Here is a 26,229-nt window from a genome sequence, read left to right as displayed (position 1 = left end):
GATCTGCTGATCTCAGTCTCTCCATTTCATGCTACAATCTGTTCTCTGTCCAGGAACCAGAGCGATCCTTTAAAACAGAAAATAGGCTATGTGACTCCCTGCCTGTAACTCTTCAATGGATTCCCATCACACTTAGAATCAAGTCCAAATGCCTCCCAGGTCCTACCTGAGCTGGTACCTGCCTACTTCAAATGCATCCCTTGCTACTCTTCTTGTTCACTCTACTTCATCTCCTGGACTGACTTTCTTTCAGATTATTGAAATATTACCATATTTTGGCCTAAGGGCCTTTACACATGCTACTTCTTCTAGTTCACAAGGAGGCTGGCTCCTTTTAATCTTTCAGGTCTCAAGTTAAATGTCACCTCCTCATGAACACATGACCATAGTTCTCCCATCCCTACACCAGCTGCTGTTCTGTATATGGCATCCCATTTGTTTCCTTCAAACTACTTCTTATGATTATTGCTTTTCTAAAACTAATTTATTGTCTGTCTGCCGGTAGAGTATAAACTCTAGAAGAGTTATTCTACACTTTGAATCCAGCATGAACCTCAGTGTTCGGCATGCAGTAGGCTGTCAACAAACATTTATTGAAAGAATAAATACCTGGATCAGTGTTTGAATACTTTAAGTCAATATCTCATCAGGCAACCCTGTTACATTGCTGTTGTAGTTGTTTTTAGGTGCCTTCAAATTGGTTCCAACTCATAGCATCCCTATGTACAACAGAGTAAAACGCTGCCCCGTCCTGTGCCATCCTCACAATTGTTGTTATGCTTGGGCCCATCATTGCAATCACTGTGTTAATCCATCCCATCGAGGGTCTTCCTCTCTTTCACTGACCCTCTAATTTACCAAGCATGCTATCCCTCTCCAGGGACTGGTCCCTCCTGATAACATGTCCAAAGTATGTGAGGCGAAGTCTCACCATCCAGGCTTCCTAGGAGCATTCTGGTTGCACATCTTCCAAGACAGATTTGTTCGTTCTTCTGGCAGTATTCAATATTCTTCACCAACACCATAATTCAAACAAATCAATGCTTCCACAGTCTTCCTTATTCATTGTCCAGCTTTTCCATGCATATAAGGCAATTGAAAATTGCCTTGCGTTAGGCACACCTTAGTCCTCAAAGCGACATCTTTACTTTAGAACACTTTAAAAAGATCTCTTGCAGCAGATTTGACCCAGTGCAATACGTCATTTGATTTCTTGACTGCTGTTTCCATGGGCATTGTCTTAGTTATCTAGTGCAGCCATAACAGAAATACTACAAGTAGACAGCTACAACAAAGAGGAACTTATTCTCTCACAGTCTTGGAGGCTAGAAGTCCGAATTCAGGGTGCCATCTCCAAGGTAAGGCTTTCTCTCTGTTGGCTCTGGGGGAAGGTCCTTGTCATCAATCTTCCCTGGTCAAGGAGCTTCTCAGCACAGGGACCCTGGGTCCAAATGGCACACTATTCTCCTGGCTCTTGTTTCTTGATGGTAGGAAGTCCCCATGTCTCTCTGCTTGCTTCTCTTTTTTATATCTCAAAATAGATTGGTTTAAAACACAGCCTAATCTTATAAATTTAGTTCTGCCACTAATCCAACCTCATTAACATCATAGAAATAGGGTTTACAACATGTAGGAAAATCACATCAGATGACAAAATAGTGGATAGTCCCACAATACTGGGAATTATGGCCTAGCCAAGTTCACACACATTTTTGTCTTTTAGTTTGAGAAATGACAAGCGTGATCTTTCCTTTTGGTGTTCTACCTCCAGGTCTTTGCACATGCCATTATAATACTTTGTCTTCTCAAGCCGCCCTTTGAAACCTTCTGCTCAACTCTTTTACTTTATCATTTCTTCTTTCACAAACTACTCGATGTTCAAGAGCAAATTTTAGAGTCTCTTCTGACATCCATTTTGATCTTTTTCTTTCTTTCCTGTCTTTTTAATGACCTTTTGCTTTCTTCATGTATGATATCCTTGATGTCATTCCCACAGCCCGTCTGGTCTTTGGTCATTAGTGTTCAATGCATCAAATCTATTCTTGAGATGATCTCTATATTCAGTTGGAATATACACAAGGTTGTATTTTGGACCTAGTGGACTTGTTTTAATTTTCTTCAGCTTCAACTTTATTTGCATATGAGCAATTGATAGTTTGTTCCACAGTTAATCCTTGGCCTTGTTCTGATTAAATGATATTGAGTTTCTCCATCATCTCTTGCCACAGATGTAGGTGATTTGATTCCTGTGTATTCCATCTGGCAAGGTCCACCTGTATAGTTGCCGTTTATGTTGCTGAAAAAAGATATTTGCAATGAAGAAGTCATAGATCTTGCAAAATTCTATCATGTGATCTGCAGTGTCATTTCTAACACCAAGGCCATATTTTCCAACTATTGATCCTTCTTCTTTTTATCCAACTTTTTAATTCCAATCACCAGTAATTATCAATGCATCTTGATTGCATGTTTGATCAAATTTCAGACTGCAGAAATTGGTAAAAGTTTTAAATTTCTTCATCTTTGGACTTAGTGGTTGGTGCTTGAATTTGAATAATAGTCCTATCAACTGGTCTTCCTTGTAGGTGTATGGATATTATCCCATCACTGAAAGCACCGTACTTCAGGATAGATCTTGAAATGTTCTTTTGAAGACGAATGTGATGTCACTCCTCTTCAATTTGTCATTCCTGTCATAGTAGACCACCTGATTGTCCAATTCAAAATGGCCAACACCAGTCTATTTCAGCTCACTAATACCTAGGATATCAATCTTTATGGGTTCCATCTCATTTTTGATGATTTCCAGTTTTCTTAGATTCATACTTTCTACATTTCATGTTCCAATTATTAATGGATGTTTGCAGCTGTTTCTCCTCATTTTGAGTCATGCTGCCTCAGCAAATGAAGGCCCTGAAAACCTGAATCCACCCATACCATTAAGGTATAGTAGACCATATTATTGCCTGATTCAAAATGGCCGATACCAGTCCATTTCAGCTCACTAATGCCTAGGATACTGAGCTTTATGCGTTCCATTTTGTTTTTGACAACTTCCAATTTTCCTAGATTCATACTTCATACATTCCACATTCCACATTCCTATTATAAATGGATGTTTGCAGCTATTTCTTCTCATTTTGAGTTGTGCCACATCAGCAAACGTAGGTCCCGAAAGTTTGATTCCATCCACATCATTAAGGTACACTCTACTTTGAGGAGGCAGCTCTTCCCCAGTCATATTTTGAGTGCCTTCCAACCTTAGGGCTCATCTTCCAGCACTATATCAGACAATGTTATGCTGCTATTCATAATGTTTTCACTGGCTAATTTTTTCAGAGGTAGACAGCCAGGTCCTTCTTCCTAGACTGTCTCAGACTAGACGCTCTGCTGAAACTTGTCCATCATGGGTGACCCTGGTGGTATTTGAAATACTGGTGGCAGAGCTTCCAGCATCACAGCAACATGCAAGCCACCACAGTATACCAAACTGACAGATGAGTGGTGCTAATCACTGTAGATATCTCAAACTATCATTTATGCCCCTTTCTACTTTGAAATTATGGTACTTTCTGCTGCTAGATCTTGCTATTTAATGTGTTAGGATATATTACCATATCTCAAATTTTTTAAAGTATTATTATGTATCTGTATATTAATATAGTGGCTTAATTTGCGATCCAATGTTTTTATTTTATATATTTAAATACATTATTCTAAGAAAAGATCTACTGGCTTCAACAAAAGTCCATAGCACAAGAGCTCCACAAGCTCAGGAGCTCTGGGTTAGAGTACATAGAGATATTGCTAAGCAGAGGAGGCTGATACTCAGTGACACCTCAACTACCTACTGCTCTAGGCTAGCCCTCTCCTACTGCCTCAGAGAAGCAAGGGTCTGCATTTGGAATCGATTTTTTTTTTTAAGTGGTCACAGAGAGGGAGAAAGGAGCCTCAGGAGAATGTCAATGAGCAGTAATCAGTAACAGCTGGTGTGTTAGATAACAAACTTCTCAAGAGGACTCTTCCAAGACCAGGTTGTGGGGGAGATGGAAGAATGGCAGAGGATCTTGCCTCACTGGTCATGGACTGACAGGAAAACACTCTTCTCTCATGGCTACTTGGCTTTTACTCTTCCTATAGCTCAAGTATTGACTCCTTTGGAAACACATATACCCAGCCCATTATACCTCTTATCTTACTGTACTATAATCATCAATCTTCCCATCTGTCTTCTCCACTAAGTGGAGGAACACACCTTCTTTCCAGTTCAACAAACAAATTATTATATGTTGGACACATTATAGATGCCTGGGAAACAAAGACCAGTCAGACCTGGCCATTCCCCTTAAGGCACATATAGCCCAAAGAGGACTGTGTTGGCCCCAACACTGAGTCTGGCACAAAGTCGTCACTCTGTATTAGGAAAGGTGGATTCCTAACTCGCTTTCCAACTACCTACTTTGTGGCTCTTCCTGGATGTCTGTCTTAGTTACCTAGCGTTGTTGTAACAGAAATACAATTGGGTGGGTTTAAAGGACAAAAATTTATTTTCTCACAGTTCTGAGGCTACAAGTTCAAATCAACGTCTTGGATGTGTCAATTCTTTCCTTGTTCAGTAGCCCCAGACATTCCTTGGTTCCTTGGCTTGTAGATGCTCCTCACATGGCATCTGCTCTTGTATGTGTGTCTCTGTGTTTATTCTGCTCTTTTTATAACTCAGAAGTGATTAGGTTTAGGATCCACCCTACATCAGCATGGTCTCATTAACATAACAAAAGAAAAATCCTATTTCCAAACAAGATCACATCCAATCTGTAAGAGACAGTTTCTGAATCTCTCACCATCTCAGTCTATAGACGGCCTAAAGGAATTCAACACATATCTTGGAGGGACATAATGCAATCCATAACAATGCCCCAAAGGCATCTAAAAATCAACAAAAATTATATTCATCTTCTAATTGATCACCAACACCTCTGAATTCTACATCTTAAAAAGCTGTTTCATTTAATCCCTCTCTCCACCCTCACTGTCACAACATCAGTTCAAGTCTTCAATATCCTTCAGTTGGATAATTATAATCAACAGAGCCCATCTGTTTCTCTCCACATTTGTCACCACCACTGTAGACCAAACCAACATTATTTCTTGCCTGGACTACTACAGTAGCCTCCTGCAAGTCTCTCTGCTTCCACTGTGCCCAATTTCTCACCCATTTCCCACAGGCAGCCATTATTTAGGAATCCAAATCCAATCATTTCACTTCCCTTCAAAGGCTCCCTTATGCTTTTGAGAATAAAATTCAAACTCCTTCCTACAGCCTACAAGGCCAGTAGGATCGAGTCCCCGCTTCCTTCCCCAACCTCCTCTCAAAAATACTCTTTCTCACTATCTCCTTATACTCAACCACACTAACCCTTTGTTCTTCAAGCCAACCAATCCCTTCTCCCCTTTGATCCTTTGTACTTGCTCTCCAGTCTACTTGGAGTGCTCTGTCCCCAGCTCTCTGTGGGAACACCTACCACCACCTTTTCTCATCCTCATCAATATCACCTTCTTGAAGAAAACTTTCCCCAGGGCCCTACCTGAAATGGCCTTACCTTGTCATAGTACCTGTTTTGTTCCCTTAAAGCCCCAGTCTCAATCTGAGTTTCCTTATGTGTAAAATGGAAGTAACAATATTACCCCCTTTGTAAGACTGTGGTACAGATTAAATGCGTTAATGTTGGTAAAGCCCTTAGTATAATACCTGGTACTCAGTAGGCACTGCATAAGTGTTATCTATCATTACTTATCATATTTTCTCATTCTTTGTAAAAAATTTATTGTGGTAAAATATATATAACAGAAGTTTGCCATGTTAACCATTTTTTAGTGTACAATTCAGTGGCATTAATTACTTTCATCATGTTGTGCACCCATAACCACTATCTATTTCTAAAAGTTTTTCATCACTCCAAACAGTAACTCTGTACCCCTAAATCAATAACTCCCCACTCCCCCTTCTCCCAGCCTCTGGTAACCACTAATCTACTTTTGTCTCTATGTATCAGCCTATTCTAGGTATCTCACGTAAGTGAGATCATACAATATTTATTCTTTTGTGTCTGACTTATTTCACTTGGCATAATGTTTTCAAACAGTATCTCTCTGGGTAGCACAAATGGTTAACGTGCTTGGCTATTAATTAAAAGGCTGGAAGTTCAAGTATCCACCCAGAGGCACCTTCGAAGAAAGGCCTACTGATCTACTTCTGAAAGCTCAGCCGTTGAAAATCCTATGGCACACAGTTCTACTCTGACACACACGGGGTTGCCATGAGTCAGAGTTGACTCAACAGCAACTGGTTAACTAGTTAGTGTTCTCAGGGTTCATCCATGTCATAGCACGTATCAGAACTTCATTCCTCTTCATGGCTGAATAATACTCCGTTGTAAGTGTATAACACATTTTGTTTATCCATTCATCTGTTGATGGACATTTGGATTATTTCCACCTTTTGGCTATTGTGAATAATGTTAAAATGAACATTCACATACAAGTATCTGTTTTAGTCCCTGCTTTCAATTCTTCTGGGTATATATCTAAGAGTGGAATTGCTGGGTCATATGGCTATTCTATATTTAACCTTTTGAGGAAATACCAAACTGTTTTCCACAGTGACTGCACCATTTTAATTCCCACCAGGGATGCACCAGGATTCCAATTTCTCCATATCCTCACCATCACTTGTTATTTTTCTGATAATAGCCACCCTGCTGGATGTGAAGTGGTATCACATTGTGGTTTTGATTTGCATTTCCCTAATGGAGCCCTGGTGGTGTAGTGGTTAAGAGTTCAGCTGTTAACCAAAAGGCCAGCAGTTCCAATCCAACAGCCACTCCTTAGAAACCCTATAGGTCAGCTCTACTCTGTCCTATAGGGTCACTATAAGTTGGAATCAACTAGATGGCAATGGGTTTTAGAGACTAATGAATGGACTTAAACATACCGATAACCATGAAGATGGCACAGGGCCAGCCAACGTTTCATTTGTTACACACAAGGTCACTGCTGGAGTCAACTCTACAGCAACTAACAATAACAACAACAACGACTAATGTTGTTGAGCATATTCTCATGCGCTTATTGGCCATTTGTACATATTCTTTGGAGAAATGTCTATTCAAGTCCTTTGATTTTTTTTAATTGGGTTGTTTGTCTTTTTGCTGTTGCATTAGAGGAGCAATTTATACATTCTCTATATTAAACTCTTATCAGATATGTGGTTACAAAATATATTCTCCCATTCTGTGGGTTCTCTTCACTTTCTTGATAAAATCCTTTGATGCACAAAATCTTGATGAAGTCCACTTTACCTATTTTTTTTTTCTTTTGTTGCTTAAGTTTTTGGTATCATATCTAAGAATCCACTATCAAAAACAAGATCTTAAAACTTTACCACTATGTGATGGTTAAGATTGTGTGTCAACTTGCCTGGGCCATGATTCTCAGTGTTTATATGTGATCACTCACATAATGGGATTTGCAGTGAGTAGCCAATTAGTTGAAAGGGTGTTTCCTTGGGGGTATGGCCTGCATCCGAATATAAGCAGATGTTCTGGGTTTTTGCTCGTCTGGATCCTGCGGCCAACTCTGGTTCTTGGGACTTGAGCTATCAGCTTATCTGCTGATCTCAGGATTCATCAATCTTCACAGCCTGTGAGCGGAGCCCTGCTCTTCGACCTACCAATCTTGGATTCGCCAGCCCCTGCAGCTACATGATTCAGGAGAAGCCTTGCAGTCTTGCCTGCCAATCTTGGGATTCGTCATATTCACAGCCTGTGAGCAAGAGCCCTGCTTTCCAACCTGCCAATCTTGGGTTCGCCAGCCCCTGCATCTGTGTGAGTTGGGAGAAGCCTCTATCTTAATCCACGGACTTGGGACATTTCCAGCCTCTACAATCATGTGAGCTGTTTCTTTGATATAAATCTCTTTTCTATATATATTTATATGCTTTACTGGTTTTGCTTCTCTAGAGAACCCAGCGTAAGACACTCTATATATTTTTTTAAGAGTTTTGGTTCTTATATTTAGGTCGCTGATCCATTTGGAGTTAATTTTCATATGTGTATTGAGGTATGGGTCCAACTTCATTCTTTCACATATGGATATCCAGTTGTCCCAGGATCATTTGTTAAAGAGACTGTTGTTCGCCATTGAACGGACCTTGCACCCTTGTCAAAAATCAATTGGTAATAGATGTATGGGTTTATTTCTGGATGCTCAGTTCTTTTCATTGATCTATATATCTGTTCTTATACCAGCAGCACACGGTTTTGATTGCTGTAGCTTTGTAATACATTTTGTATGGGGAAGTGTGAGTCCTCCTGCTTTGTTTTTCCTTTTCAAGATTGTTTTGGCTGTTTGGGGCTCCTTGTAATTCCATTTGAACTGGAGGATCAGCTCTTCCATTTCTACAAAAAAGGCTGTTGGATAGCTATCATTTTTTAATATAAAAATAGCGTCTTTAATTATTTGCTATGTGTTTGCTATGAATTGTAACCCCAAAAATTATGTGTATCAATTTGGCTAAGCCATGATTCCCAGTATTGTGTAACTGTCCACCATTTTGTCACCGGATGTGATTTTCCTATGTGTTGTAAATCCTATCACTTTGATGTTAATGAGATGGCTTAGTGGCAATTATATGGATGAGATCTACAAGACTAGATTGTATCTTAAGCCAATCTCTTTTGAGATATAAAAGAGAGAAGTGAGCAGAGACATGGGGACCTCATATCACTTAGAAAGGAGCACCAGGAGCATAGCGTATTCTTTGGACCTCAGGTTCCTGTGCTGAAAAGCTCCTTGACCAGGGGAAGATCAATGTCAAGGACCTTCATCCAGAGCGGATAGAGGGAGAAAGCCCTCCCCTGGAGCTGATGCCCTGAATTCGGACTTCTAGCCTACTAGACTGTAAGAGAAGAAACTTCTTTGTTAAAGCCATCCACTTGTAGTATTTCTGTTATAGAAGCACTAGATAACTAAGACAGTAGTTATTGTCTACTCTAATTACCACTGATAAAAACATTTTCACACAATACTTGGCACAGAATAGGAGCTCAAAAAGTGTATTCGTTTGAGTTAATGATTGTCCTAATCAGTTACTTTGCCTCTAGTCTTGCCTCTCCAATCCATCTTCTGAATAATCTTTCATGTCTGTTTATAACCCTGACGTTGTCCCCATCAACAATAGCCATGACTTTCACACTCATGCTCAGCAGATCCTAGCAGTTCCTTTGAGATGTCTCTGAGACAGGCACAGGAAGGCACAAGTTGTAGGGTTCTGGGGACATCCCAAACCCTATAACTCCTCTATCCCCAGCACTTGGCAGTGGTCTCATCCAGAGTAGCAGGCCAATGATGACTTGCTAACCTTTTTCCCAAATGGAGCATCTGGTTAAGATTTATTTTAAAGTCAGGGTTTGGAAAGTCTGAAAATGACTGACCATCAGAATAAAATCCAAAGACCTTTGCCTTTCCCATTAAGCTCTTCACCATCTGGTCCTGCACGCTCATTTCTGGACACCCTCCAGCCAGAGTGAGCGACTTACAGCTCACAAGCTTACTCAACTTCCCATGTGTGCACAAGCTGTTGTTTCTCTCCAGAACTTTCTTCCCTGCCTTCTCCACTTGGCTGATGTGTACATGTTCGTCAAGGCACAGCTCAAGCATCCCCTCTTTAAAGCCTCCTAGAAACTCACAGGCTGAGTCTGACGGCATTCCTTGGGGCTTCAACAGAATCCTTTTTGTTAAATCTGTATTACAACCGGTACCATACTGTATTGTACTGCTGTTTTATGCTCAGTCTTTCCATAACAGCAGGGGTTGGCAAGCTACTACCTGTGGGCCAAATTTGTATAGCCCACAAACTAACCTTTTTTAAATGGTTGGAAAAAAATCCAAAGAATAATGTTTTGTGATAAGTGAAATTATATGAAATTCAAATTTTAGTGTCCACAAATTAGTTTTATTGAAACACAGCCTTGCGCACTTATGTACTATCTATGGTTGCTTTTGTGCTATAGCAGCAGAGGTGAGTAACTGCCACAGAGACCGTATGTGGTCTGCAAAGCCTGCAAAGATATTGACTGTCTGACCCTTTACGGAAAACATTTACTGACCCCTGCATAACAGCACTGGCCAGGCGGGTGGTTGGGGATTGCTGGGGTCAAATCCCCCTCATAACTTCTCCAAGGAAAACAATATGTATAACTATTGAATAGAAAAGTCAAACCTATATGAAAATCAATGATAGAAACTCTGAAACACCAGTCATAGTTCTGTTTGTTTTGTGACAGCATAAAAGTTAGCATTTTCATCAAGATAGAGTATTAAAGCAAAGGAAAACTATGAGCACTTTTCATAAAGAAACCTACCACTGCCATGGCCCTGCTCCTACAAACATGTTAGACTCAGGAGGCCTACAAACCACCCTCTCCCCTCCCCCCTGGAGACTTTGGGATTTCTCAGAGCAGACTTCAGTCTTCACCATCTAAATATTCCCAGCAAGTGCCAGTGTACATTCAGGGATGACAGTGGTCATCAAGCCTCAGGGGAGGCAGAGATGGTACCATGCTATTGTGGTCAAGATGTTGATCAGAATGTGGCTTTTCCACCATTCTATTCTAAGGGAACCCACTCACAGTGCCTGCTGGGGGCCCTCAGCCACATTTGATCCCTTCTTCTAATTGGACCAGGGATCAGGACCTGCCCTAAGGGCATCAAATTCCTACACTAGGACTCATAAGCTGGTATGAAAAGATGCACTGGACCTGATTCTCTCTCTCTCCTGGTAATTTGTACTAAAGAACATAGAAAACCATTGCCAGTCAGTAGCTGAGGCAGAAGATGAAAGGTGATTGAGAGGTAGAGTGGGGTCAAGGCAGGCTCAGGCAGTCAGGTGGAGGGGGTGAGGGGCAGGTGATTGAGGAGACAGAGAAGGCCATTTGGGAGCAGGAAGAGGGAAGCAGTAGTGCTAAGTCATGTTAACAGTGAGATCTTAGACTGAGCATCCATCACTTCCTGTTGCTGAGCCCCTTCACAAGCTGCCCTGAACCCAGAGCCACTCTCCAACTCTTTATCAAGGAGCCCCATCCCATTACTATTAATAATCATGAAGGTGATGATAGTAAACACTTACGTAGGATTTACTATGGGTCAAGCAGTATTCCAAGAAATCTATGCATATTAGCTCATTAATCTGGGCAATAATCCTATGAAGCAGGCACGTTTATTATCATCATTTATAGATGAAGAAACTGAGACACAGAAAGGTTCAATAATGTGCCCAAAGTCATACAGCTGATAAGTGGCAGCTCTGGTCCCATGTGATCTGGCTCCAGAGTTTATGAGTGTAACCACTTACACAGCACTGCTCCTATTCCTAGATTTCCATGTGATTCCCCGTGTTTCTGTCCACTCAACCCTACCTCCCTTATTTGTGCTTCCTTAAGTAAATCTTTGTTCCATGCAACCAGCTGAGCCTGACAAGGATAGAAACCGGTATCAGGGGTGATGTTGTACAGAAGAGACCCTGGGAGAGAATGGCGGTGTGTGGAATTGGTTTTGGTGTGCAGCAGAGTAGAAGACTCTGGGAATCCTCCCACATTCTGGAATGAAACATAAATAGTCAGTTGTATGTAAGAATAAAGGAGCCTATGCTCATGGATAAGAAGACTGATTTACCACTGTGAAAATGTCAATACTACCCAAAGCGATCTATAGATATAATGCAATTCAATCCAAATTCCAACAGCATTCTTTAACAGGATGGGAAAAGTAATCACAAACTTTATGTGGAAAGGAAGGAGGCCACAAATAAGTAAAGCATTATTGAAGAAGAACAACAAAGTAGAAAGCCTCACACTTCCTGATCTCAGAATCTACTCTATAGCCACAGTAGTCAAAACAGCCTGGTACTGGTACAACAACAGACACATAGACCAATGAAATAGAACTGAGAACCCAGAAGTAAATCCATCCACCTGCAAGATAGCTGATCCTCAACAAAGGAGCAAAGTTCATTAAATGGGGAAGAAACAGTCTCCTTAAGAAATGCTGGTGGCGAAACAGGATATCTATCTGTAGAAAAATGAAACAGGACCCATACCTTACACCACACACAAAAACTGACTCAAAATGGAACAAAGACTTAATATAAAACCTACAACTATAAAGAGCATGGAAGAAAAAACAGGGACACCAGGGGCACTAATACATGGCATAAATAGAATACCACCATAACTAAAAATGCACAAACAGCAGAAGAAAAAGTAGAAAAATGGGACCTGCTAAAAATTAAACACTTAAGCTCATCAAAAGAACTTCTCCAAAACAGTAGAAAGTGAACCTACAGACAGGGAAAAAAAATTCCGCTACAACATATTTGATAAGAGGTTGATCTCTAAAATATACGGAAAACTTTAGTACCTCAACAACAAAAAGACAAACAATCCGTTGAAAAATGGATGAAGGACACGAACAGACACTTCTCCAAGAAGACATTCAGGCAGCTAACAAACACATGAAGAAATGCTCGTGATCACTTGCCATTAGAGAGATGCAAATTAAAACTACAATCAGATACCATCTTACCCTGACATCAATGGCACTAGTCAAAAAAAAAACCAGGAAACAACAAATGCTGGCAAGGTTGCAGGGAGACAGAACTTTTACACACTGCCGGTGGGAATGTAAAATGGTGCAGCCACCATGGAAAACGATACGGTGCTTCCTTCAAAAGCTAGAAAGAGAAATACCTTACACTCCAACAATCCTACTCCTATGTGTATAACCTAGAGAAATAAGAGCCGTGACACAAATAGACATATGTACACCCATGTTCATTGCAGCATTATTAACAATAGCAAAAAGATGGAAACAACCTAAGTGTCCAGCAACGGATTAATGGATAAACAAACTGTGGTACATCCATACAACAGAACACCACCCAATGATAAAGAATAATGACAAATTCATGAAACAGCTCACAATATGGATGAATTATGTTGAATGAAACAAGCCAATCACAAAAGGACAAATACTGTATGAGACTACTATTGTAAAAAAAACAAGAAAAGGTTTACACACAGAAGAAAGCATTCTTTGATGGTTACCAGGGAAGGGAAAGGGAGGGAGGGTAATTACTAAATAGGTAGAGGACATGTGGTAATACTGGTGAAGGGAAAGGTAATACACTCTATATACTTCCTCTGTCAATGGCAAAGGAAGACATTGAGATGAACATAAGAACAAAGGGCAACTATGGCAATTACTGTAACAGACAATCCTACAACAACAATATTAACAAACGATAATCTACAAAGGGATATACAGATAGATAGGTATGTTAAAGAGGCATGGGAGAATGCAAGGGAGCACACCCACCTACAGATACAGGTTAGGTTGTGGCTATCTCTACATACCTATTTACAGATGTTGCATGTATACTAACATAGACAATAGAACACACAAGGGGCATAGTCATGGAAACTTCTTATGTACAACCAAACACATCCTGGGATGAAGATACCAGGCTTGAAGGCTAAGGACCATAGATTCAGGAGACATCTATGCCAATTGTCATAACATAGTGCATAAAATCAATGTTCTACATCCTACTTCGGTGGTAGCATCTGGGGTCTTAAAAGCTTGTGAGAGGTCATCTAAGGTACACCTAGTGGTCTCTTCCTATCCAGAGTAAAGGAGAGTGAGGAAAACAAAAGACTCAAGGGTTCAATTGGTCCAAAGGACTAAAGGACTACATGCACCACAGCCTATACGACTCTGAGACCAGAAGAACTAGATGGTGCCCAGCTACTACTACTGACCTCTCTGACCAGGATCAGAATAGAAGGTCCAGGCCAGAGCAGATGAAAAATATAGATCAAAAATCAAACTCATGAAAAAAAGACCAGGCTTACTGGTCTGACAGCAACTAGAGGAACCCCCAACACTATAGCCCTATGACACCCCTCTGACTTGGAACTGCAGCCATTCCTGGAAACTACCTTCCAGCCAAGCAATAGATAGGCCTAAGAAAATAAACAGTACCACCTGAAAAGAACATGCTCCATAGACAAACAATTATACGAGACAAAAAGAGCAATGTTTGCCCAAAAGCATAGATTAGAAGTCAGGAAGGGGTAGGAAAACCATACGAAAGGAAACACAGAACCCCGGGAGGAAATGGGGACAAGGTTGACACAGTGTGGGGATTGCAACCAATGTCATGGAACACTTTGTGTACAATTTGTTGTATAGGAAACTAGTTTGCTCTGTAAACTTTCACCTAAAACACAATAAAATACATATATATTTTTTTAAATGTAATGTTGCCAATTAAACAAAGACCTGGAGTTTCTCGGGAATCAGACTACAAGCCAAAAATGCTAAGTCTGTATTTTCCAGGTGTCGAGCATTTAAAAAAGTATAAGAAATATAAGAGCAGTAGAATGAGTTGGTTGCTTTCTATGGTCATAAGTAAAATGCAATGAAAAAGTGGGACAGATTTCTATCCCAGGTGCCACAGCTGGAATCACAAGGAAAATCAGGGGCATTGTTACTTTACAGCAGTGGTTCTCAAACTTGAGCATGCATTTATTCATTTAGAACCTAGAGGGCTTGTTAAAACACAGATTGCCAGTCTCACCCAATCAGAGTTTCTGATTTAGTAAATCTGAGGTGAGATTCAAGAATTTGCATTTCCAGCAAGTTCCTAGATGATGCTGATGCTGCTGGTCCAGAAACCACACGTTGAGAATCATTGTTCTATGGCATAAAGCCCTTTTCTCTGGTAGTTAAAAGGCATGGTCATGCACACTATTAAATTATAACATCAAAGTTCCTGTGTTTCCATGGTCAAGGTCAATTCCCAGGTCAGCATGACCAGAAGTCTATTCCAATGAATGGAGATATAAGGGAAGAGTGGGAGGAGTGGAGGTTGCCAGACAGCCTAGAGCTAGGGAAGAAAGGGGTCCTTCTGCCTATCCTGGTGCTCTGCTTCCTATCAGGGTTCTCACACATCAGAGAAGGACAATGGTTAAGAGAGTATGAAGGGCCTTGACTAAAGCAAGTGTTGCTACCAAGTACAGACAACTTTCCCAACGTGATATACCAAAACTCTTTGTTTATTCATTCAACAAATATTTCTAAAGCCCCTACAACATACCAGACACTATGCTAGGTACTGGGTTCAACTCAGAACAAAACTTTACAAGATTCCTTACCTTCTGGCACTTACATTTTAATTGTGGCTGTTAATCACATAAGACAGTCTGTAATCCTGATTTGACAGTCTGAGATCTCTGAATTTAGTTTATGAGCTAGGTTATCTCCATGAACAAAAACTAGGAAGCAGCCCCCAGAGGCCCTGTAGCCCTGACCACTCTCTGAGGTTTATAGGCCTGAATACAAAGAATACCAACATTGTCTAGAAATTGATGCCTGGAGAACTATAACTCTTCCAGAGTCAGAACTTCAAGTGGTCAAGTAAGCAGAACCAGGAAATTACTTCACAACCAAGGATACTCAGTCCTATAGTATGTCTTACTGTCCACAAGCAGCTCTTCTCATCCGGGGCCCAGCTTGCAGGTGGTCTAACTTGTTCCTTGCAGGATAGGGTTGGAATCCGAACCCAGTGTCCATGGTGCTGGACTGTCCATGGTTGTGGTTAAGAGTTCAGGCCTTAGAGCCAGACCACTCGAATTCTAAATCTTCTGTCATTTGCCAGTTGTAGACCCTTATTGATAGAAGCCCTAGTGCCTCAGCTGTTAACCAAAAGGTCAGCAGCTTGAATCCACCAGCTGCCCTTTGGAAACCCTATGGGGCAGTTCTGCTCTGTCCTGTAGGGTCACTATGAGTCGGAATTGACTTGACAGGAACAGGTTTTTTTGTTGTTGTTGTTTAGAAACTTATTGAACTCTTTGGGCCTCACATCTATAAAATCGTAACAATCACAGTCCTTGCACCATAGGGTGCCTATGACAATCAAATGAAAATAAAGCATTTATAGTGCTAGTACAGAGCCTGGCACATAGTGACTATTCAGCGGACAGGACCTCTTGTTGGTTTTCCCTCTTTCTAAGTAGGTGCTATCGTTGCCATTGCTCTGTTTGAATGCACCCTTGCATATCAAATGTTTATGGGGATAAAAGCCACCATTGTGGAGCAAATGGTTAAGCGCTTGACTACTAATTCAACTATTAGCTGAAAAGTTGCCAGTTCGAATCCACCCAGAGGGGCCTCTGAAGACAGGCCTGATGATCTGCTTTTGAAAGGTCACAGCCTTGAAAACACTGTGGAGCAGTTCTACTCTGCACACCCGGGATCGCCACGAGTCGTAATCAGTAACTAACAACAAAGTAAAATGGCTTGACAGGACTATAACAGAAACTAAAACCAAAAAGCCACTGCCATCAAGCCGATTCTGACTCATAGTGACCCTGTAGGACAGAATAGAACTGCCCCATAGGGTTTCCAAGGCTGTAAATCTTTACAGAAGCAGACAACCTCATCTTTCTCCCGAAGAGCTGCTGGTGGGTTCGAAGGGCCAACCTTTTGGCTACCAATCAAGCGCTCTAAGCACTGCACCAGCAGGGCTCCTATAACACAAACTAGAGGAAGAATAAACGTCACAGGAAAATTGTGGATTTTGAGGTCAACAGGCCGCACTGCCCAGTGGTCCTGGGATGTTACTTCTGCACACAATAGCTAGATGTGCCTTAGGAGGCTGTCTGCTGGGGCGCATGTGAGCATTTTGTGGTTGTCTGCATGACAGCTAAATTATATCAAGGTTTAGACTGTGAGTGTGCAAGAAGGGGGTGTGTCTCCTCACAAGGGGCAGAAAGAACTAGAGAAGTCAGTGCTGTCTGCCAACACCACAGGGAAACATGCCACCCTCAGCTTCTGCAAGGTGGGGGGCAGCCTTGTTTATACCCCAGTGACACCCAGGACCCAACTACAGCAACCAAACAAATCTGGATCAATCCTACTTCACGAAATTGAGTACAAACACTTTTCTAGGCATAGCATTGATGTACCTGGAGTACTGGGAGTTTACAGACATAGGATGTTAAATTAATTAACTTGTACATAATTCAAAACATTCATTTTTTATAATAACACAAGCACAGATACATCATGGAGTAGTACGAAAAAAAATCACATGAAGTTTTAAAACATACCCTAGGATGGGGCACTAGTACTTTCAGGGGGCACCCTCTAGCCTCAACCCCACATTCTGCAGTGTGTGTGGTGGGGCGTGGTTATCCGCTATCTCTTTAGTTGGGGGAAAGAAGCCCTAGTGGCACAGTGGTTAAAGCACTCGGCTGGGAACCAGAAGGTCGGTAGTTTGGACCCACCAGCAGCTCTTCAGAAGAAAGACAAGGCAGCCTGCTTCCGTAAAGATTGCAGCCTTGGAAACCCTACGGGGCAGTTCTGCTCTGTCCTACAGGGTCATTATGAGTTGGAATCAACTTGATAGCAGTGGGTTTGGTTTGGTTAGGGGAACTTTAAGGGAAAGTTTGAGAAACCAGGATAGGGGAAAGAATGCAGAAGTAGACTTCAGAAGATGTAGGTTCAAGCTGGAGGGCTCTGAAGCTTGTTTTATTATCTTGAGCAATTCACTTAACTGGTCTTGAACTTCCTTATCTGGTAAATGAGAAGGTGCCTCACAGAATCCACCTCAGGTGAGATGAGGGGCTTAAAAGAAATAATATCTAGGGAAGTCCTCCACAAATTCTCATTAGGATTATTCGTGAGATGGTCCACAGAAATCAGCTGCTTGGCATTTGGGGGCTGAAGTTAATCTGCTATAGTTCTGAAAATGTACTCAAAGTTGGTGGCAAGGCAGAAAAATAACAGTCCAGCGTCCCTGCACAAGCATCTTGTAAATTAATCCTTAGCAGAGAAGCTGAAGGGGTGGAGAACCCGCCAAAGTGAGATAAGAAGAAAACCAAAACAACCCAGTCAGTCCTGTCAATTCCCGACCCACGGCTGATTGAAGATGGAAAATAAGAGAGACTCATCTAGTGGGAGAGGGAGAAAGGCAAGCAAATCTAGCTGCTTGTGCCTCACTGCCTGTGGAATACTGTTAAAACGCCCATGTCTGCACTGAAGGAACTGCTGGGGGAATCTCTGGAAGCTCCCTCTAGAGTCTTCCAAGTATGTCTCCTCTTTTAAAAAAAAAAAATTTTTTTTTTTTTTTTTTAGGCACCTATAATTCAGCAACCCTTTTCCAAAACACATTTGAGACCTGAAAATAATATGCAGAACAAATGCAATCCAATGACATCATTCTTCTGAGTGACAACTGGGGGCATACCAATCCCATGACCCCAAGAAACAGGGTTGCAACCTGCTATTGTCCTTTCGGTGACAAAATTGGTGGCACCTAGCATAGAACACTGCTTACACACGTAGTAGCAGGCATGAAACAAATATTTGTTGAATTAAGTACCTTATCTCCTGTTCAATAGGTTAGAAAATTGTCAGCTTTTTCACCAAAACTACCACCTTTTTTTTTTTCATTCAAACCCTTCTTGAAATGCAATTTCATCAAGTCTTTTTAATGCACATTAGCAGCAAGGAATTTACTTAAATTCAAAAAAAAAGCAAAACTCCAAGCTCCCACCTGTGCAGTCACAGCCTGCTATTGTTTGAACCAGAGTACATTATTTAACTTGGATGACAAGCTGGGGGGTAGCGACCCTGTCTTTCAGACTATACAGCTCCTAGCACGCTGGGAGCGCTCGATAAATAACAGCAGCAAGAAATGCTGTGGAGGGGACTGTTTTCATTATTTATTTTTCCAATTCCAGCTTTCTGGCAGCATGCATGTGCCCCTTGCTTGATTTCCAAGGCTCCCATGAAGATGGATAAACAGTTCTGTCACTTCCCCTTCCCCTCCCTATCCCGGCGCAAGTAGGAACACCTGATCAAGCCAAGAGGTGGCTTCTGAATGCACTCAGGACACCAGCTGGGTTTGGAAGGGAACTAAGTCCTCAAAGACCCAAAGGGTAGAGAGAGAGGCAGTCAAGAGAGAGGTTTTGGCTTCATATATCTACACAGCTGTCAGATGGCAAAGCTTGGACTTCCCAAGTTATTACCTGCTGTGGGGCTTTGAGTTGTTTGTCTTGTAATTAGCCCTGGAGACCAAGGGTGCCTAAATCTTGACACAAAATTTAGTCTTTCAAGAGAGAAGGAGATGGCAATTTTGCCAAACTTGAGCCATTAGATTATAAAGATCTAAAACAGACAGACATCAAATGTCAAATTATATGAGTATAACAAGGCTAAGTCAGTTTAGGGGGCAATACATGTTATTTGTATATATTTTTAAATGATTATCGGTAACTAAATGAAGGTGTCATCTGTCCCAGCACACAGTTAAGAAGCAAGTAACCATTCTATGCAAAAGCCCTCCCAGTTTTTTCTTTTTTTTTCTGACTGGAAAATAGGACTAATATTTGCTAAAATGTGCTTTGCAGAGAAAAGGGTGTGGGGGGGGTGTCTTTCTATACACATATTAATATATCTTACAGCCAAACCTCCTGTGTGTGGTTACAATAAATGTACCAATACAACCCATTTTCCAAGTAGAGACTTCTCCCCTTCCTCCTGGACTCATTTTAAACCAAAACAATGGCAACACCTGTAGCCATTAATTTCTGCTCTGTGATTTCTGTCCAGTTATAAAGGAGGCTCTCAGCAGGCTCCCCTCTCAGGAGCCATATGTGGAGTTGATGTGCCAGCAGCCTTGGAAGGGAAACAGCCTCCTGAGAAGTGCACAATAGCTCCATAATCCTCATCAACTGGACCCTCTTGAACCGCAGCTTTCTTTTCTGGTCAAAGAACTGCCAATCTCAAGATTCAAGCTGTGGCTGCCCTGGGAGCTCAGGGGAAGCCTGTTCGCCCGCTTCAAGCACAATTCCTCTGGGCTGCGGGATCTAGTCCACCAAGCTGCAGCTCAGGAACTGCCTGTAGCACCTCCAGCACTTTCCCTTGCTCTCCCCTCCAGGGTGAGGCTTTCACCCACAAAGCCACCTCAGCCTCCCCATCCTTTCCCCCCAGCTGGAGATCACAACACACCCTCTGCAGAGCTACAGCCCCGCCCCCTTGCACTGTTTCATGCTGAGGGTTCTGTTCCACCAAGCTTGAGCCTTTTTCCTAAGCTGGCATTTACCCATGTGCAGCATGGTAAACTCTTCAGACCTTATCACATGTGTTACTGTATGTAGGGGGTGGGGCACAAAGAGTGGGGTGTGGCAGTAAGCCCTTTAGGTTCAAAGGCCTCTCTGCGGAGCGCACAGTGTTTGGTAACTGCATGGACCAAAAGGATCAAACCCACATACCTCCTGAGACTACACAGAAGGGGCAGGGGATGAGCCTGGGGACGCGATGAGGGTACAGGGGCTGCGTGGGGAGGCTCAGCGCCAAACAAGCGTCCACATTTGGACCGAGAAGGGCTGCACCAGGGTGCACTCACTAGAGTTTTGAGCCTAACTCCTACCCTCCCTCCGCCTTTTATATTCTCCCACTGGAGACCTTAGGACATGCCAGAGGTCTCGAACACCGTCTGCGAACGGCCTTCCGGCGGCAGCCAGGGCTGTGTGTACCCGGGACCTGGTAAATATCAACCCCCGTCTCCCTCCCGCTCTGCCTCCGCAGCCGCGGCTCCCCAACCGGCGCGCTCCCCACCGGGTCCTGGAGGCAGGACTTACGCAGTTTTGTTCTGATGTCTCAAAGTCCGAGGGGCAGTTACTGGCGCGAGCCTGGATCTCACTCATCCTGAAGAGGCAGAGCGCTGTGGTGGCAGGGGAGCGCCTCTCCTGGTCCTCCCCGGTGGCCGCGCTGAACACTCCCGCCCAGACGTCCAGGGCCTCCACCAGGCTGGAGGAGAGGAGCAGACGGCGGCCGTCTGGGTGGCCGTGGCCGCAGTCGAGGGCTGCCTGGCCCTGGAACTGCACCTCGGCTTTCTGCGCGATGCGCACCATGCTGGGCCAGCCGGTGGCGGCACCTCTGCTGTAGTTGTAGGGATAGTATGGGAAGTAGACGCTGCCGTTCCAGAGAAAGGCGTCCACGAAGTGCAGGCTGCCCGCGCTCTGGCTCAGCTTGAGGCGGCCCAGCTCCTCTGTGGGCAGGCTGCGCCCCTCCGTGTCCTTGAGCGCGATGGCCGTGGCACGGTCGGACGCTGCTGGATTGCAGCGGCTCGCCGTCTCGGGCTCGGGCAGCACGTAGGTGGCAGCCACAGCCAGGTACCAGCGGTTCCTGTCGCCGGCCCGGTACACCACGCCAGCCGTCGAGCCCTGCGGGTGGCACGACACCACCTCTGTGCCGTTGCGCAGAGAGCTGCGGTTCAGGTTGTCCAGGGGCCGCACCTCGCAGGCGCCCCGGTCGAAGGTCCAGCCGGTGAGCAGCAGCCCCTCGACGCCGGTCGCCCCCTCGCGGTAGGGCAGCAGCAGCTTGCTGAAGCTGCTGCCCGGCCGGGGCCGCGCGGGGGGCGCCAGCGAGACCGGCTCTGTGCAGTTGCCCGCTTGGTCCCGGTACAGGCGCGAGAGCCGGCGCTGCAGGCTGTAGTCCAGCTGGTCCAGGCAGCTGCCGCTTGCCACGAACACGCCGTGCTCCCGGCTCGCCGCTATAGCTCCGATGGCTTGCTCCGACCGCCACACAGGCTCGTCCGCTCCGCAGCCGGGCGCTGCCAGCGCCAGCAGATAGGCGAGCAGGGGCAGCGGCGCGACAGGGAGCGGGGGGCGCGGCGGCGCCTTCTTCCGAGAGACCTCCATGGGGCTAGGGGGGCCGCCCCCGGGCAGGGCGCGCGGCGACAGCGGCTCAGGCGCGCGGCGACGGAGACGCGGGCGGCGGTGGCTCCTGCGCGCGCTCGGGCTCCAGCGGCCGCCCCATCCCGGCGGCTCGCCGGGGAAGGAGAGCTGGGAGGGCGGCGCGCGGCGGGCTCTCTCCGGCAGCCTGTGCAGCGGCGGCGGTGGCAAATCCTGCGCGCTCTAGTGCCGCTTCCTTCTCGCCCTCCTCGCCCGAGAGTTCCTCTGTGCAGCACTGGAGCTCGCGGGGAGACGCGGAGGGGAAGGGAGGGGACAGGAGGAGAGGAGTGTGGCGGGCGGGGAGGGCTGGAGAGGTTGGGTGCGCTTGTGCGTTTCACTTTCCCATTGTGAAAGTGGAATGCAACTGGCCCCCTTCCTCATCTTCTTCCTCCTCCGCCCTCCTCCTCCTGTCCGCCCGCCCGCCCTCCCTCCACGCCCATCTCCCCTCCCCTCTTGATTCGGTGAGATAGGGAGGAGGGAAGTCTCGTAATTTGGGTTACTGTGTAGGTGGCCTCTTTCATCTATTCATAACAAAGCTGAGCCGCCTGCCGCTGCCACCGCGGCCGCCACCATCGCCCCTTGGCTTGCCCGGGGCTCCCGGGGCTCCCTAACGGCGCTTGGAGCGGGCTCCCGCGCTCGTCCGCCCGCGGGGCTGCCCCAACGCCCGGGTTTTGTTTACGTGAGCAGCGGGGGCACTCGGAGGCGCAAGGAGCGGAAACCCAGGGCACCAGGGGGTTGGAGAGGAGGGCCGGGGTTCAGGCCATTGGGAGGCTGCGAGGGCGGCTGACAGGTGTGGAACGGCGGGAGGGAGGCGCGCGGGAGATGTGGCCGAGCCCCAGGATCAGGGGATTAAGGCGCCCCTGTGGCAAGCAGTGGGTTTCCACGGGCCGGGGAAGTGAGGTGGGAGAAGGGTGGGCGCCAAGACTCTCCTTCTGGACAATCCCTGGAGCCGGAGCTTTCATATTTGAAAAGGTTCTCTAATCTCCCTTGGCAACGGGGTCCCAGGCTCTCAAATCTAGCGCTTAGAAAGTTCTGCTCACCATCTCGCTTTAATGATCATGGCTAACGTTTATTGAGCACTTACTGAGTCCCTGACGCTGTTCTAAATTCACTACGTGGATTAAACCTCGTTTAATGCTCATAGCAATTCTTTTCATTACTGACTGTTACTGTCATGCCCATTTAGTAGTCGTGAAAAATGACTGTGGAGAGGTTATGGAACTTACTGGAATCCTCCTGCTGGTAAACAGCAGAGCCGAATTTGAATCCGAATCTGGCGCGCGACCGCTTACCTACGCTGCTCAAGCCAAGTGACACCTGTGGCCATTACAGTAATCCCCATAGGTCATTCTTCGAGGCTGGATTGAACCCCCTCCCCAAGTTAAATGCTCCAGTATGCTTCACACTCCCCAGCCCAATCTTCTGATCTTAGAGCCAGATAGCTTTATTTCTCCACAGGCTTTTCTTCTGTCTCCTTTCCTTTTAGAACCCCTGAGGCACCACCACCTCACCCAGGGGGCGAATATCAGCTGGATTATTCCAAAGTCCCCCAAAATTTCCGGGGCACAGCAAATTATGGCACACCAGAAAATCCGTTCCAGATTTCTCAGAAGGGGGCCTTCCAGATTTCTCAGAAGGGGGCCTTCCAGAGGAGGCACAGGTGCCCCCCGGGGACCTGAGGCAGCCAGCCGGTAGCATCCACTGGCACCCTCAAAGTCTGGCAGAAGTAACAGGGGTGCACTAGGAGGGTCCAAAGGACTCCCATGCATCCCTGGGAAATAATCTCTGTCCCTTCCTAGGTGATTTCCAGGCCAGAGACCCCAGGGAGGGCAATTGCTTGCTGCCCTTTTTTCCTTTCCCTCCGCTTCTCCAGCTCTGGATAGAATGTTTTGAGAAGGGGTGGGGTGAGTGGGCTTACTCCAAATGGTGAGTCCCCCTGAAGGAGCAACTGTTGCAGGCTTTAAACTTCTGCAACAGTGATTCAAGTTCTCCCCAATGCTGAAAGATAAGGCAGAAGATAAGGAAAGAAGGGTGAGGTGAGAAAGAGGCGGAGAAACAGGAGTTCCTGCCCCCCCCCCCCATGCGCAGTTGAAGGATCATATCCTCCCAGCAGTGGCTGTCCTATCTGAACTAAGGGTGGCCATCTTTCCACTCATAACCTCCTCATTGGAAACTGAATAGCCTGATCTTTGCCTGCCAGTAGGCAGCATATGCTTTCCCAGCAGAAATAAGGCCACCCTTTCTGTTGTGGTGGTGGTAGTTGGAGTGTCAGTGGAGAGAATGGACGGAGAAGGGGAAAGGCCCGACACTAATCAGGAGATCTTAGGTGAAGCAAATCAGATGCTTTATAGGCTTCAAAATAATCAGGCCTCACTCCCCAATTCCCGTCTGCCTGGAATATTTTAAGAATGATTACTCTGCTGGAAACTGAAAAAAATAGTATCTAAAAAATATCTACCAAAGCTCAGAACCTTTTGCAGCATAGTAGGGGATTTGTGTGCTGGTATTTTGCAGTTTTCCCCATGAATGATGAAGAATACAATGAACTTCACTGCTGTCAGGAGTCGGCTGTGGCAATGTTGTTGTGATGTGCTGAGAAGCAACCGTTCAATTCCCTTCCGGAGATAGTTTTACTTCACTGGTAACCAAGTAATTTCTCTAAGTCCTGTAGCGTTGTCACCGTCCGTAGCAGACCATCTTGGGACCTATTTGGATTAAACACACTCTACGGTGCGCCATTTTGATCACTACGCAATTCATTGCTGCCTCGTTTTGAAAAAGAAACATCATCTTAAAAATACTACCAGCAAGAAGTATAAATGGTTTTGGTGGCTACAGTGCCTTGCCATTCTATTGGAACTCTAAGTCCCAGTCTGGAGAGCAGGCTTCCTCTCCCCAACCCCCTATTTAATTATGCGCAGACTCCTATTGAAAAAAAAATCAGAATCTGTGCCTACTTTTTGGCAAAAAGTCAGAATGGAGGAGACTAGAAAGCATATAAATATTCCTTGCCCGTTCCTACCCCATTTTGTACAAACACGGTTGCCCCTTCCCAATTTTCTTGTGTACTAAAGCTCCACCTTCAGGACACAAGTTCACATTTGCAAAGTGTGGGAAACATGAACAACCAAAAAAACATTCAGGCATGTGGGCTCCGTATCTCTGATCTTTTTCTCTTGGGCACTGCCGTGTGGTGCAAGGATGCACAGCCCACCAGGGACAAAGCTTCCCTCTCCAACTAACCCAACCCATCTTGTTGGGTGTCACTTACAGCACATTTTGGAACTCCCTGTAACACAACTGGCTGACACCCAAAAAAAAAAGAAGATGGTGCAGATTTATCCTCCAGACACAGGACTGCTACCACGGAAACAGGCAGTTGGGTCTGATTCTGAGCAGTTTTATTTGCAGCATTCTCTAGATGGGAAAGTCTTTATAATGAAAAAATATCAACTCCCTCAGGCACTGAAGGCAATCTGGGTTAACCAGACCATCCACAATCAGACTCATTTCTACTGGACTGGACTTTATAGATGCAGTGGTTTCCTGCTGAGGCTCAGGACATTAAGAACTGTTCAGTATGCAATTGGTCACAGTCACAAGATGGCTATCACTGGAGCTTCAGTTTTCTTTCTGATTTTTTTTTTTTTTTTTTTTAAATATCTGTCAGAGGTCTGTAGAAATGACTAGACTGGACGAGATTGCAAGAACCAAGAATATTAGCTCTGATAATCAACTTATTCTCTCTACTTGTCTACGTAGCTACAACCCCCTGGGCAGTATTTGGAAACACCACCCACTGATTCAAATATTATCTTTCTAGGACTTCAGACAGGCCACTTCCTTCTCCACAACTTTGCTCAAATCTATGTGATCTTCCACATCGAGGCCCTAATCAAAGTTCCTAGCCACCTTTCGTAACTGACAAGAAAAGAAAAATGAGCCAACCTCCCTTCTAGTCTGCTGTTGAGTAGATGGTTGAAAGTAGATAAGATGAAGAGCTGTTTGATAAGCTTGAACTGATGCTGAGAGACCAGTTGAATGTAGTTCAGTCAACATGAAGTCAATCAAATGGAGCACAGTTAAGATATGGCTGAGGAACTTAGTGCCGTGTTCTCTCTGCCCACCAGCATGGACCTTAGCCATACTTGAGCATTATTACGTTTGGTGATGGTGCCCTGGTGCCTTTGGTGAGAGTGATGACGGCTCAGCGATGTTCCTTCAGTAGGTGGAACTTGAGTTCACTCTTAAAATTACCAAACCAAACCCCATTGCCACCAAGTTGATTCCAACTCACGGCGACCTTATAAGGCAGAGTAGAACTGCCCCATAGGGTTTCTAAAGAGCACCTGGTAGCTTTGAACTACTG

The 26,229-nt window shown here is 44.7% G+C and overlaps 1 protein-coding gene across 1 annotated transcript in view; it reads right to left on the bottom strand.

The window, feature by feature from the left end:
- PLXNC1 (plexin C1) overlaps positions 1-22,219 on the bottom strand; it is a 174,237-nt gene extending 152,018 nt beyond the window's left edge. The window contains exon 1 of the mRNA XM_049884041.1: positions 20,766-22,219. Coding sequence (XP_049739998.1) covers positions 20,766-21,827 — 1,062 coding nt within the window. The 5' untranslated portion in view covers positions 21,828-22,219. The remainder of the gene's footprint in view (positions 1-20,765) is intronic.
- Between the last annotated feature and the right edge of the window lie 4,010 nt (positions 22,220-26,229).

Source organism: Elephas maximus, chromosome 4 (assembly GCF_024166365.1).
Source record: "Elephas maximus indicus isolate mEleMax1 chromosome 4, mEleMax1 primary haplotype, whole genome shotgun sequence".
NCBI lineage: Eukaryota > Metazoa > Chordata > Mammalia > Proboscidea > Elephantidae > Elephas > Elephas maximus.
Note: the sequence above shows the minus strand (reverse complement) of the source record. Positions and strands in the feature narration are given on the sequence as shown.